General features: G+C 46.4%; 1 protein-coding gene across 1 annotated transcript in view; it reads right to left on the reverse strand.

Annotated features, from left to right (window-relative positions):
• Positions 1-12,988, reverse strand: part of PRKAR2A (protein kinase cAMP-dependent type II regulatory subunit alpha) — a 103,700-nt gene extending 90,712 nt beyond the window's left edge. Inside the window, exon 1 of the mRNA XM_050780944.1 lies at positions 12,409-12,988. Coding sequence (XP_050636901.1) covers positions 12,409-12,670 — 262 coding nt within the window. The 5' untranslated portion in view covers positions 12,671-12,988. The remainder of the gene's footprint in view (positions 1-12,408) is intronic.
• Between the last annotated feature and the right edge of the window lie 2,499 nt (positions 12,989-15,487).

Genomic DNA, 15,487 nt, shown 5'->3' on the forward strand with positions numbered 1-15,487 from the left:
GTCGGGCATGATGGCACACACCTGTAATCCCAACTACTCGAGAGGCTGAAGCAAGGGAATCACTCGAACCTGCGAGGTAGAGGTTGCAGTGAGCCAAGATTGCGCTATTGCACTCCAGCCTGGGCGACAAGAGTGAAACTCCGTCTCAAAAAATAAATAAATAAGCTAAGACACAAACGCATACATTAGACTAGTCCTACATAGAATCAGGACCGCCTAGACCTACGTAGGGTCTGGATTATCAATATCACTGTCTTCCACCTCCACATCTTGTACCACTGGAAGGTCTTTAGGGGCAAAAACACACATGGAGCTGTGAGCTGTCATCTCCTTTAATTACAATGCATTCTTTTGGAATACCATTTGAAGGACCTGCCTGAGGCTGTTTTACAATTAACTTTTTTTAATAAGTAGAAGGTATACACTCTTAAACAATTATTAAAAGTACAGTATAACTAAATACATAAACCAATAACATAGTTATTATCATTATCAAGATCACGTCCTACAGCACTCTCCAACCTTTTTGGCACCAGGGACTGGTTTCATGGAAGACAATTTTTCCATGAAAATTGGAGAAGGGTTGGGGGATGGTTTCAGGATGATTCAAGTACATTACATTTATTGTGCATTTCTATTATTATTACATTGTAATATATAATGAAATGATTATACAACTCACCATAATGTAGAATCAGTGGGAGCCGTGAGCTTGTTTTCTTTCAACTAGACAGTTCCATCTGGGAGTGATGGAACACAGTGACAGATCAGGCATTTGGTTCTCATAAGGAGCGCACCACCAATCCCTGGCATGTGCAGTTCACAACAGGGTTCGCGTTCCTATGAGAATCTAATGCACCACTGATCTGACAGGAGATGGAGCTCAGGCAGTAATGCAAGCAAGGGAAGTAGCTATAAATACAGATGAAGCTTCACTTGCTTGCCCGCTGCTCACCTCCTGCTGTGCGGCCCAGTTCCTAGCAGGCCACAGACCAATACCGGTCCATGGCCCAGGGGGTGGGGACCCGGGATGTACTATACATAATTATATGCACTATACTTTTATACAACTGACAGCAGGGTAGGTTTGTTTACACCAGCATCACCACAAACATGTAATGTGTTGTAACACAACATCATAATGTCACTAAGAGATAGGAATTTTTTAGCTCTATTATACTCTTAGGGGATTACCATTTTATAATGTAATCCCTCATTAATCAAAACATCATTATGCAGTGCAAGACTGTATAACATTTCAAACTGAACAATAACTCTCTAGCCACTGGTTTATCCAAAATTTTTTTTTTTTTTTTTTTTAGAGGCAGAGTCTTGCTCTTATCCAGGCTAGAATGCAATGGCATGATCATGGCTCACTGTAGCATTGACTTCCTGGGCTCAAGTTATCTTCCCACCTCAGCCTCTCTAGTAGCTACAACAACAGGCGTGCATCACCACATCTGGCTATTATATTTTTTGTAGAGATGGGGTCTTGCTATGTTGCCCAGGCTGGTCCTGGGCTCCTGGCCTCAAGCGATCCTCCCACCTCAGCCTCCAAAAAATATTTTTTCTTTTTTTTTTGAGACAGAGTCTCACTGTGTTGCCCAGGCTGGAGTGCAGTGGCTCAATCTTGGCTCACTGCAACCTCTGCCTCCCGGGTTCAAGAAATTCTCATGCCTCAGCCTCCCAAGTACCTGGGATTACAGGTGTGCACCACCACACCTGGCTAATTTTTGCATTTTTAGTAGAGATGGGGTTTCACCATACTGGCCAGGCTGGTCTCGAACTCCTGACCTCATGTGATCCACCTGTCTTGGTCTCCCAAAGTGCTGGAATTACAGGTGTGAGCCTTACCACACCCAGCCTCCAAAAAATCTTTATCCAAATTTCTACATCGTTAGTAACTGTCTTCGCACACAGTATCTTCTGATCATCACATCTTAAAACTGCTGACAAATTAGGCCAGGTACAGTGGCTCACGCCTGTAATTCCAACACTTTGGGAGGCCAAGGCAGGTGGGTCACCTAAGGTCAGGAGTTCGAGACCAGCCTAGCCAATATGGTGAAATTCTCTAGTAAAAAATACAAAAACTAGCCGGGTGTGGTGGCAAGCGCCTATAATCCCAGTTACTCAGGAGGCTGAGGCAGAAGAATTGCTTGAACCTGGGAGGCGGAGGTTGCAGTGAGCTGAGATCGTGCCATTGCACTCCAGCCTGGGCAACAAGAGTGAAACTCCATCTCAAAAAAAACAACAAAAACGGCTGGGCGTGGTGGCTCAAGCCTGTAATCCCAGCACTTTGGGAGGCCGAGACGGGCTGATCATGAGGTCAGGAGATCGAGACCATCCTGGCTAACACTGTGAAACCCCGTCTCTACTAAAAAATACAAAAAACTAGCCAGGCGAGGTGGCGGGCGCCTGTAGTCCCAGGTACTTGGGAGGCTGAGGCAGGAGAATGGCGTAAACCCGGGAGGCGGAGCTTGCAGTGAGCTGAGATCCGGCCACTGCACTCCAGCCTGGGCGACAGAGCGAGACTCCGTCTCAAAAAAAAAAAAAAAAACAACAAAAACAAAAAACTGCTGACAAATTTTCAGGCAGCTATCTGGGCTTGGACCGAGAAAAAAGCCATTTGTTTTCAGATCTAAAATTCATTAAATGGCACCTCAAGTGCAAAATAAATAAGCTAAAAGTTTTAGTTACCAGCCTCTGAACATGCATATTTTTTCTTTTAATTCCAAAGAAACATGTACTAAATTTTACTCCAAATAGGAAAAATTACACAAGAAAAACTTAGTGAGTATACAATATACAAGAACAGTCCTAGCAAGACACACGCTTTAAGAGACACAAAACAGCTGTCCCAACACCTATAATGATTCCTAAAAGTACATCATCTAAAATTTTTACAAAACGATTTTTTTATTTTTTAAGCAGCTCCTTGAGGATCAGGGCTAATTCATAGGCAGTGCACCAAGAACCACTATAAAAAGATCCTTAATGAGCAAAACATATCCCCTATTCGAGACCAACTCAGCCAACATGGCAAAACCCCATCTCTACTAAAAAAAAATGGCCAAGTGTGGCCGGTTGTGGTGGCTCATGCCTTTAATCTCAGCACTTTGGGAGGCCGAGGCGGGCAGATCATGAGGTCGGCATATGAGTGTGGTAGTTCATATGCCTAGAGGCTGAGGCAGGAGAATTACTGAACCCCGGAGGCGGAGGCTGCAGTGAGCCAATCGTGTCACCTCACCGCAGCCTGAGTGACAGAGCAAGACTCAGTCTAGAAAAAAAAAAAAAAAAAAAATTCCAGGGACCCAAAATAGCCAAAACAATTCTAATAAAGAACGAACTTGGAAAATTCATACTTCCTGATTCCAAACCTACTACAGAGTTATCTACAGTAATCAAGACAATGTAATATTAGCATGTGGTCAGACATATACATCAATAGAATAGAACTGAGTCTAGAAACAGACACATTTACAGTCAATCCATTTTCTTTTTTTTCCCCCATGTTACTGAGTCCATGCATAACAATCAATTTTCAACAAGAGTACCAAGACAATTAAGTGAGAAAAGAACAGTCTTTTCAACAAACAGTGCTGGAACAACTGGATATTTACATGCAAAAGAATAAAGTACTCAGCCAGGCACAGTGGCTCACGCTTGTAAACCCAGCACTCTGAGAGGCCAAGGTGGGTGGATCACGAGGTCAGGAGTTCAAGACCAGACTGATCAACATAGTGAAACTCCATCTCTACCAAAAATACAAAAAATTAGCCGGGCATGGTGGCAGGTGCCTATAATGCCAGCTACTCGGGAGACTGACGCAGAAGAATCACCTGAACCCAGGAGGCAGAGGTTGCAGTGAGCCAAGATTGTGCTATTGCGCACTCCAGCCTGGGCGACAGTGTGAGACTCCATCTCAAAAAAAAAAAAAAAAAAAAAAAAAAGAATAAAGTTTTTTAAATATATATATATATAAAAAACTCAAAATGTACCAAAGACTTAAGTGTAAAAGATAAAACTATAAACTTCTAGAAGAAAATACAGGGGTAAATTTTCATGACCTTGGATTTGGCAATGCTTTCTTAAATACGACACCTCAAGCACAAACAAGAAAAGAAAAACAACACATCGAATTTCATCAGAATTAAAAACATTTGTGCTTCAAAGGACATCAAAAAAGTGAAAAGGCTGGACACAATGGCTCATGCCTATAATCCCAGCACTTTGGGAGGCCAAGGCAGAAGGATCACTTGAAGCCAGGAGTTTATGACCAGCCCTGGCAACATAATGAGACCCAATCTCTACCAAAAACAAACAAACAAACAAACAAACAAATATATATATATATGTTTAGTTAGCCAGAGGCCAGGCACAGTGGCTCACATCTGTAATCCCAGCACTTTCAGAGACAAGGCAGGCGGATCACCTGAGGTCAAGAGTTCAAGACCAGTCTGGGCAACATAGTGAAACCCCATCTCTACAAAATATACAAAAATTAGCCAGGGTATTACAGGTTTCTGCCTGTAGTCCCAGCTACTTGGGAGGCTAAGGTGAGAGGATTGCTTGAGCCTGCAAGGGTGAGGCTGCAGTGAGCTGTGATTGTACCACTATACTCCAGCCAGGGTGACAGAGACCCTATCTCAAAAATAATAATAATAATAAAAATTAGCCAGCTATGAAAAAAAAAATTAGCCAGGTAAGGTGGCGCATGAGTCCAGGAGCCCAGGTATGGTGGCGTGAGCCCAGGAGTTCAAGACTGTAGTGACCTATGATTGTGCTAATACACTCTGACCTGGGCAACAGAGTGACACCCTATCTTAAAAAATAAAAAGAAGAAATGCAAATGACAAATACATGGAAAGATGCCCACTCAACATCATTAGTCATTAGAGAAATGCAAATCAAAACCACAATGAGGTACCACTTCACACCCACTAGTTTGGCTATAATAATTTTAGAAGACAGATACGTTCAGACAAGGATGTAGAGGAATTAGAACCCTCAAAACACTGCTGGTTGGAGTGTAAAATGGTTCAGCCACTTTGGAAAACAGGCTAGCAATTCCTCAAAAGGTTAAATAGAGCTATCATATGGCCCAGCAATTCTACTCCTATGAGAAATGAAAAGAGGTCCACACAGAACGTGTACACACAAATATTCGTAGCAGCATTATTCACAATAGTCAAAGAGTGGGAACAATCTATATGTCCATCAACACATGAATGGATAAATGATATATCCAGAAATGAATGGTATTTCCAGACAACAGAATAGTATTTAGCAATAAAAAGAAATGAAGTTTATTTAGAACAAGTGGAAAAAGGGAAAAAAAAAAAACACAGAAGTACTGGTACATGCTTACAACATGGATGAACCTTGAGAACATTATGCTAAGTGTCAACGGCAAAAGACCACATATTGGCCGGGCACGGTGGTTCATGCCTGTAATCCCAGCACTTTGGGAGGCCAAGGTGGGCAGATCACGAGGTCAGGAGATCGAGACCTTCCCGGCTAACACAGTGAAACCCCATCTCTACTAAAAATACAAAAAATTAGCTGGGCATGGTGGCGGGCGCCTGTAGTCCCAACTACTCAGGAGGCTGAGGCAGGAGAATGGCATGAACCCAGGAGGTGGAGCCTACAGTGAGCCGAGATCCTGCCACTGCACTCCAGCCCGGGCGACAGAGCAAGACTCCGCTCAAACAACAACAACAACAACAACACGTATTATATGATTCCTTTTATATGAAATACCCAGGATAGGCAAATGGTAGAGACAAAAGTAGATTAGAGGTTGCCGAGGGATGAGGAGAATGAGGGTGTTGGTAAGGTGATGACTAAAGTGTATGGGGGCCGGGAGGTGGCTCACACCTGTAATCCCAGCACTTTGGGAGGCCATAGAGGACAGATCACCTGAGGTTGGGAGTTCGAGACCAGCCTGGCCAACATGGTGAAACTCCGTCTACTAAAAATACAAAAATTAGCTGGGCACAGTGGCACATGCCTGTAATCCCAGCTACTCAGGAGACTGAGGCACAAGAATTGCTTGAACCCAGAAGGCAGAGGTTGTAGTGAGCTGAGATCTCACCACTGCACTCCAGCCTCGGCAATGGAGAAAGACTCCATCTTAAAAAAAAAAAAAAAAAAACATGGGCCGGGCGCGGTGGCTCAAGCCTGTAATCCCAGCACTTTGGGAGGCCGAGACGGGCGGATCACGAGGTCAGGAGTTCGAGACCATCCTGGCTAACACGGTGAAACCCCGTCTCTACTAAAAAATACAAAAAACTAGCCAGGCGAGGTGGCGGGCGCCTGTAGTCCCGGCTACTCGGGAGGCTGAGGCAGGAGAATGGCGTAAAAACCCGGGAGGCAGAGCTTGCAGTGAGATGAGATCCGGCCACTGCACTCCAGCCTGGGCGACACAGCGAGACTCCGTCTCAAAAAAAAAAAAAAAAAAAAAAAACAAAAAACAAAAAACAGTGTATGGGACTTTTTTTGGAGTGACAAAAAATGTTCTAAAAATTGTTATGGGGCTGGACGTGACAGCTCACGTCTGTAATCCCAGCACTTTGGGAGGCTGAGGCAGGCAGATTACAAGGTCAGGAGATCAAGACCATCCTGCCTGACACGGTGAAACCCCGTCTCTACTAAAAAAAATACAAAAAATTAGCCGGGCATGGTGGCGGGTGCCTGTAGTCCCAGCTACTCGGGAGGCTGAGGCAGGAGGATGGTGTGAACCCGGGAGGCGGAGCTTGCAGTGAGCGGAGATCGCACCACTGCACTCCAGCCTGGGTAACAAAGCAAGACTCCATCTCGGAAAAAAAAAAAATGGTTATGGTTGGCTAAGTGCAGTGGCTCATGCCTGTAATCCCAACACTTTGGGAGGCCAAGGCACACTGATCACCTGAGATCAGGAGTTTAAGACCAGCCTGGCCAACATGGTGAAACTCCATCTCTACTAAAAATACAAAAATTAGCTGAGCGTGGTGGCACGTGCCTCTAATCCTGGTTACTCAGGAGGGTGAGGCAGGAGAATGGCTTCGACCCGGGAGGCAGAGGTTGCAGTGAGCTGAGATCGCATCATTGTATTCCAGCCTGGACAACAAGAGAAAAATTCCGTCTCAAAAAAAAAAAAAAGGGGCCAGGCGCGGTGGCTCACGCCTGTAATCCCAGCATTTTGGGAGGCCGAGGCGGGTGGATCACGAGGTCGGGAGATCGAGACCATCCTGGCTAACACGGTGAAACCCCGTCTCTACTAAAAAAAAAAACAAAAAATTAGCCGGGCGAGGTGGCGGGCGCCTGTAGTCCCAGCTACTCGGAGGCTGAGGCAGGAGAATGGCGTGAACCCGGGAGGCGGAGCTTGCAGTGAGCCGAGATCGGGCCACTGCACTCCAGCCTGGGCGACAAAAGCGAGACTCCGTCTCAAAAAAAAAAAAAAAAAAAAAAAAAAATGATGATGATGGCTGTGCACAGATATGAAAAACCAATTACACACTTTAAATAGTTGATTTGTATGTGAAGTATATCTCCATAAAGCTGTTACAAAAAAAAAAAAAAATGCTAAGAGACCCGCAAGTATAAATGCTTTATGGTAATTACAGAAATGAAACAATTCTGAATGTCAATTTATTGTTTATATGCAGCTAGAGTAACTTATTAATAAGTTTATACTCTTCAAGTATTTCTCAACATTAAATACTCATTATAACACTTTATACTTTGAAGTTATGTCCTGTTTGATATATAAAGCTGTTATTAAAATAACAGCTAGTAAGTTTTTTGACTCCAATAGGATACAATTTTATAAACTGAATTGGTGGTTAGTCACAAGGACCTCACTAAGCAAAGCTTCCTTGCTATATACAGTTATAACATTACATATGATACTTCTTGTTCTTTCCTTTTTTTATTGGCTCTGGTGTTGAAACATATCCTATTTCTAATTTCAGTAGTGTAGAGTTATTCTAATGCCATTGGGTATACAATTCATTTTTCCTTCCTTTTTAAATTGTGGTAAGATATACATAACATAAAATGTGCCATTTCACCATTTTAAGTGTACAATTCAGTGTCATTAAGTACATACATTGTGCAACCATCACCATTATCCAACTTCAGAACTTTTTCATCATCCCAAACTGAAACTCTGCACCTGTTAAACAATAACACCCTATTACACCTTCCCCCAAGTCCCTGGTTAGCTCTCTTCTACTTTCCATCCCTGTGAATTTAGCTATTAAGGTTACCTTCTGTAAGTGGAATCATACAATATTTTTCCTTTTATATCTGGCTCATTTCATTTAGGATAATATTTTCAATGTTGTAGCATGAATAAGAATTTCATTCCTTCTTAAGGATGGTCAGGTACAGTGGCTCACGCTTGTAATCCCAGCACTTTGGAAAGCTGAGGCGGGACAGACGGATCACCTGAGGTCGGGAGTTTGAGATCAGCCTGGCTAACATGGTGAAACCCCGTCTCTACTAAAAATACAAAAACTACCCGGGCATGGTGGCACACGCCTGTAATCCCAGCTACTCCAGAGGCTGAGGCAAGGGAACTGCTTGAACCCAGGAGGTGGAGGTTGTAGTGAGCAGGATCGCACCACTGCACTCCAGCCTGGAAGACAAAGCAACACTCCATCTTACGTATGTATATACCATATTTTGTTTATCCATTCATTTATTGATGGATACCTAGTTTGTTTTCACCTTTTTTTTTTTAAGACAGAGTTTCACTCTTGTTGCCCAGGCTGGAGTGCAATGGTGCGATCTTGGCTCACTGAAACCTCCACCTCCTGGGTTCAAACGATTCTCCTGCCTCAGCCTCCCGAGTAGCTGGGATTACAGGCACCTGCCACCACACCCAGCTGTTTTTTTTTTTTTTTTGTATTTAGTAGAGATGGGGTTTTACCAGGTAGGACAGGCTGGTCTCAAACTCCTGACCTCAGGTGATCCGCCCGCCTCAGCCCCGCAAAGTGCTGGGATTACTGGCGTGTGCCATGTTTTCACCTTTTGACTACTGTAAATAATGCTGCAATGAGCACTGGAGTATAACTATCTGTTTAACTCCCTGCTTAAAATTATTTTGGGTAGGCCGGACGTGGTGGCTCACACCTGTAATCCCAGCACTTTGGGAGGCCAAGGCGGGCATATCACAAGGTCAGGAGTTTGAGACCAGCCTGGCCAATATGGTGAAACACCGTCTCTACTAAAAATACAAAAAATTACCCAAGTGTGGTGGCGCATGCCTGTAATCCGAGATACTCGGAAGGCTGAGGTGGGAGAACTGCTTGAACCAGGAGGCAGAGGTTGCAGTGAACCGAGATCCCACCATTGCACTCCAGCCTGGACGACAGAACAAGACTCTGTCTCAAAAAAAAAAAAAAAAAAAAGATATTTTGGTTATATACCTAGGAGTGAAATTACTCTACCTACAATAATTTTATCTTTAACTACTTTTTGAGGAACCACCAAATTGTTTTCCACAGCAGCTGGACCATTTTACATTCCCATGAGAAATGCACAAGGGTTCCAACTTCTCCACATCTTGGCTATTTTCTGTTTTTAGTATCAGCCATCCTAACAGGTATGAAGTATCTCATTGTATGCAATGTGTTTTTCATCTATTATTTGTAAATAGAAATCCACCTTGTAGTAATTTTTTTTATTTTTATTTTTTTGAGACAGATTCTCGCTCTGTCGCCCAGCTGGAGTGCAGTGGCCGGATCTCAGCTCACTGCAAGCTCCGCCTCCCGGGTTTACGCCATTCTCCGGCCTCAGCCTCCCGAGTAGCTGGGACTACAGGCACCCACCACCTCGCCCGGCTAGTTTTTTGCATTTTTTTTTAGTAGAGACGGGGTTTCACAGTGTTAGCCAGGATGGTCTCGATCTCCTGACCTCGTGATCCTCCCGTCTCGGCCTCCCAAAGTGCTGGGATTACAGGCTTGAGCCACCGCGCCTGGCCCACCTTGTAGTAATTTCTATAATTATGTAGCGCAGCCACTTGAGACACCAAAAATACTTAAATACCAATAAAAGAGTAGATTTTAGGTCAACTCAATTTTGAAAAAGATATCAAAGATGACAAAGAATGAAGATATAATACAAAAACTTGTAAACTTTTACTTATCTGAGGCTAATTTCTAAAATCCTAAAGTGTTGTATAAATAAAAATTGTCTCAAAGCAGATTACTGCTTTGTGATTTACAGAGATGACAGTGAAACAAACTTGAAATAAAGCTTTTAAAAAAACATTTGTCCCTGGTAGATTGTTGTCACTGTCCTCATTTTAAAGATAAGAAAATCTGAGACCAAACATGTTTGACAACTTGTCCAAGACCACAAAGCAAACCTGTGGCAGAGTTTAGAAAATAATTTCTAATTTCCCTAAAACCCATGATGTAATGTGCAATAAATCAACGGAAACCCAGAAGAGCCCTTGTTACTCTTTTAGCATGAATACACTTAGGGAGATTGTCCAGTGCACTGAAGCTTGTAACCTCCCACAGCAATGACTGTTAATTAACTCCTTGCCAGCTGTGACTTGAATACTGGGCCAGACCAGATACAACTCAGACTAGTTGTGTGTGTGTCTGATCTAATAACACTAAGATCCTAACTTGGCCTCTCAAATGGTTTTGTTCAATTTTAGTTGTTCAAAAGTAGGCTAATTCTACTGTTAAATTGACAAAGCATATGTTGAAGCAACCAAGGAAATTGTAATTGCTTCTTACCACTCTTGCTTAGATCAGATGTAGAAAGTGTTATTTTGGCCAGGAGCAGTAGCTCATGCCTGTAATCCCAGCACTTTGGGAGGCCAAGGCAGGAGGATTACTTGAGGGCAAGAGTTCAAGACCAGCCTGGGCAACACAGGGAGACCCGTCTCTATAAAAACTCAAAATTAGTCAGGCATGGTGGCACACCAGGTAATCCCAGCTACTTGAGAGGCCCAGGTGGGAGGATACATTGAGCTTGGGAGGTCGGGGTTGCAGGGAGCCCTGATTGTGCCACTACACCCCAGCCTGGGTGACAGAGCGAGATCCTGACTTTAAAAAAAAAAAAAAAAAGGTGTGATGATCTTGGATCACCAAATCAGTGAGGGAGGGACAGTCTCTAACTTGTTTTCTGCTCGGTCCTTATTGCATACTCTTGGAGAAGATTTACTGACTATTACTAAATGATAAATCTCGATACAGCAGGCAGAGCCAGTGAAGCTGCTCTCCTGATCTCAGTCTCTGCTGGGATCCTTTCCTTTAAAGCTACAACCCACCCACTAAACAAGAAGATAACTATTGGGTTTTTCCTTTTTCTTTTTTTTTGAGACGGAGTTGGCTTTGCGGCCCAGGATGGAGTACAGTGGCATGATCTTGGCTCACTGCAACCTCCGCCTCCCAGGTGCAAGCGATTCTCCCCACCTCAGCCTCCCAAGTAGGTGGGACTACAGGCGCCCACGACAACGCCCGGCTAATTTTTGTATTTTTAGTAGAGACGGGGTTTCGCCATGTTGGCCAGGCTGGTCTCGAACTCCTGACCTCAGGTGATCCACCCGCTTCGGCCTCCCAAAGTGCTGGGATGACAGGCGTGACCCACCACGCCCGGCCGGGTTTTTCCTTTTTAAAAATGACATAGGGTGTCTATTTTGCCCAGGCTGGTCTCGAACTCTTGGACTCACGCGATATTTCCTCCTCAGCCTCCAGAGTAGCTGGGACTATAGGGACCCACTGCCACAGCCGGCAAGATAATTACTTACTCTCACCAAATTTGATTCAATCGTTTTGGCCAAATTTTTAAAAATAGGAATATTCCGAGGGACCACGTTTGAAGAAATACAAACTCAAGCAAGCAGAGGTGAAATGACCTGAGAGATTTGCTTTAATACACTTCGGCGAAGAAAAAAGGGTATGGATGAAACTTTGTGACAAATACAACTGTTAAATGTAGGTGATGGCATATAGGGATTCATCTCACCTTTCCTCTTCTGTCTATGCTTAAAAGTTTTCACAGTAACTTTTCAAAAAAAATTATTATTTCCAAACAAACTTACTGTCCTTTCAATTAAACACGAGTCACTGGATGTGAACGCTCTTGTCTTCGGAGTCAAACCTGGTGAAGGATCTCAAGCAAAGGTGAGGGATCCTCTCTCTGGCAGGGCCGACAGCGCGCAAGTTTCCTTCAAGGCTGAATCTGACAAATCACTGGGTGCGCTCTAGGGCTCGCAGGACCGCGGAGCTCAATTTGGAAGTGGCGCACGCGGGCTCACGGCGGTGTCTCAGGAAAACGCTAGAAACCCGGCTACAGAGCTCTCAATCCCAGCCTGCGGTCGGCTTGGCCCCGGCGCGACACTCGGCTCCCTGCCACCCCTCGAGACCTCCTGCACCACTCCCCAGGGCCCCGCCCACAGCCTACCTTCCAAGTCCTCGTCCTCCTCCGACTCGCTGTCCCCTTTGGCGTCGGCGACACGGTCCGGGCCAGGTTCTGGCGGGGGGTGGCCCGGGCTCTGGCGTGGGGTGGCGGCCGGCAGGACTGAAGCTGGGGCGCGGGCCTCGCGCAGGCGGGTAAAGTAGTCCACAGCGAATTCGACGAGGTCAGGCGGCTGCTGTCGCAGCACCTCCACCGTGTAGCCCTGCAGCAGCTCCGTGAGCCCCGGCGGGATCTGGATGTGGCTCATGCCGGCGGCGGCCGAGGGGATAGACGGGTTGGGCCGCCGGCGGCCACTGTCTCCGCGCTCACTCACGCCGGCCTTTCGCTCCGCGCCCGCGAGGTCTCTTCCCGCGCAGCCCCGGCTCGGCCTTCCTCACGTCGCGCCGCTCTTTGGCCGGCTCTGAGATTCCAGGCCGCGCAACCCTACGCTACCACGGCCGGCCTGGCACCGCCGCCGCTGTCACTGGGCAGCCGCCGCCGCCGCGGGGACCGACGGGGAGGCGAGCTGGACCGGCGGGGCAGGCGTCCTGGTTGTGACGCACGCGACCGCGGGCGTGCGCGTCCCCGCGTAGCATCGGCCCTCAGTGCGCTTGCGCCACTAGGTGACACGCCCCTCAGGCTGTCGGGGGGTCGAGACAGTGGACGGTTCCTAATGCCGGCTCATGGCGGGAATCCGGGGAATTAGGTAATGAATGGTCTACCCATGAAGGGGACCGATTAGTGCCTCTCGCCTGGTCCTGAAGACCTTTACATTATTCTTTCAGCTGATGCCAAGAGCCTCCTTTTGGCCGGCACTTAGCACCAGAGACACAGCGAGAAGCAGAAACATACGAGCACCTCAGTGTGGTTCTTCTCTGATGAAGGGCAAGAGAGGGCTCACTTTCGGGAGTGACATTCAAGCTGGACGCGAGGTCTGAGCAGAACCCGCCCAGGGGAAGATCTGGAGGAAAGCCATCTGAACATACAACAAGAGCAAAGGCCTGGTGGAGTCAGGACCACCTTGGCTGCCAGGTGGAATGGTGGAATAACTCAGGAGTCTGGCAGGTCTCTGAGATGTCACACGGGGAAGGCCTTGTAGGAAGTAGGCGTTTGAAAGAGATCATAATTTGAGAGCCACAGGCAGAAAAATAAATTTAAAAGAGTTCAGTCTGCCAAATGTGTACAGTGAGAAAGGGAAATAAGGCCAAAAGCAGCAAAGACCTCTGTGCCTGTTCTTCCTGGAGCACTTTGACCAGGATCCCCAGATCTAGGTCTGCCCACTCCTCTCCCCACATTCTACACTGGGCCCTAGGCCAACACTGCTTGATGAAGTTGAGCAGACCACAGGCATTGTTATCCTTTGCCCCTAGGAAGATGGTATAGGTGAACTGTAGAGGCCAGACTATTTCCCAAATTGCCCTCCTCCTCCTACCAAACTGGAAGGGTTTTGAAAAAGGTGGAGACCTTCCTGGGATGTCCAGGCCACAGCCTACATGCTAACCAAAGGCCCACTGGGCATAGGGCAGAGTCCCCCCTCTCCTTTCCAGGCCCAGCCAGGAAGAGAGTAGCTGTAGGTTTGGGAACCTGAAGGGCATTTGGGATGCTTAAACACCACATGGTAATTACCCAGTATTAATTAAAATCCTCCCTAGCACCTCCCATACAGGCTTGGCACACACCCAGGAGCTCAATGCTACTGGGAGCTGAGCAGCTGGGAGCAAGGAGCACCTCATCCCCGCTGATGAAGAGGCCAGCCCAGGCTCTAGGCTAAGCAGGCCTGTGATTATAAACAGCAGTGTCTCCCTGGACAAGTTTTTTTTTTTTTTTTTTTTTTTTTTTTTTTTTGAGACGGAGTCTCGCTCTGTCACCCGGGCTGGAGTGCAGTGGCCGGATCTCAGCTCACTGCAAGCTCCGCCTCCCGGGTTCACGCCATTCTCCTGCCTCAGCCTCCCGAGTAGCTGGGACTACAGGCGCCTGCCACCTCGCCCGGCTAGCTTTTTGTATTTTTTAGTAGAGACGGGGTTTCACCGTGTTAGCCAGGATGGTCTCGATCTCCTGACCTTGTGATCCGCCCGTCTCAGCCTCCCAAAGTGCTGGGATTACAGGCTTGAGCCACCGCGCCCGGCTGGACAAGTTTCTTAACCCCTGGGAAGAACCTTGGATCATCAACTTTGTGAGGGGAGAAGCAGTCTCCAACTTTTTTCCTGCTCAGTCCTTATTGCATACTCTTGGAGAAGGTCTACTGACTAAATGGTAAATCTTGACACAGCAAGCAGAGTCAATGAAACTGCTCTCCTGACCTCATAGTCTCAGCTGGGACCCCTTGCTTTAAAGCTATGCTTCTGCTCTCAGAATATGAAGACCTCACTAAGGACAGGCAAAGTGGAGCTGGAGGGGTAGTTTCCCTCACCTCTTCTCTGCTTTTGGGTAGACTGACCCAAGTCTTCCAGGGATCAGCCTTGACAGCAATATCCAGAAAACCTAGGTGTGACTTCCATCGTACCACCACACCTGGGGATCTGCCCCTCTTCAAGCAATCCAATAGCCAACCCTTTGGAAAGGCAAATTCACAACTCTGTTCCCCAGTTTACCCATATTGTCAGGTGATATATATATATAATTTTTTTTATTTTTTATTTTTTTAAGACAAGAGTCTTGCTCTGTCGCCCAGGCTGGAGTGCAATGGCATAATCTCGGCTCACTGCAACCTGTGCCTCCCGAGTTCAAGCAACTCTCGTGCCTCAGCCTCCTGAGTAGCTGGGATTACAAGTTCATGCCACCACGCCTGGCTAATTTTTGTATTTTTAGTAGAGATGGGGTTTCACCATGTTGGCCAGGCTGGTCTTGAACTCCTGACCTCGTGATCCACCTGCCTCAGCCTCCCAAAGTCCTGGGATTACAGGCGTGAGCCACCAGGCCTGGCTGGTTTTATATGTTTTAAAGGCAGACTGGCACCTGTACAGTTAAGACTTAGACCTCGATTACAAAATAGAGGAGAGAGGCCAGGCGCGGTGGCTCACGCTTGTAATCCCAGCACTTTGGGAGGCCAAGGTGGGCAGAACATGAGGTCGGGAGTTCAAGACCA

The sequence above is a fragment of the Macaca thibetana genome, chromosome 2 (genome assembly GCF_024542745.1).
Source record: "Macaca thibetana thibetana isolate TM-01 chromosome 2, ASM2454274v1, whole genome shotgun sequence".
Taxonomy (NCBI): Eukaryota; Metazoa; Chordata; class Mammalia; order Primates; family Cercopithecidae; genus Macaca; species Macaca thibetana.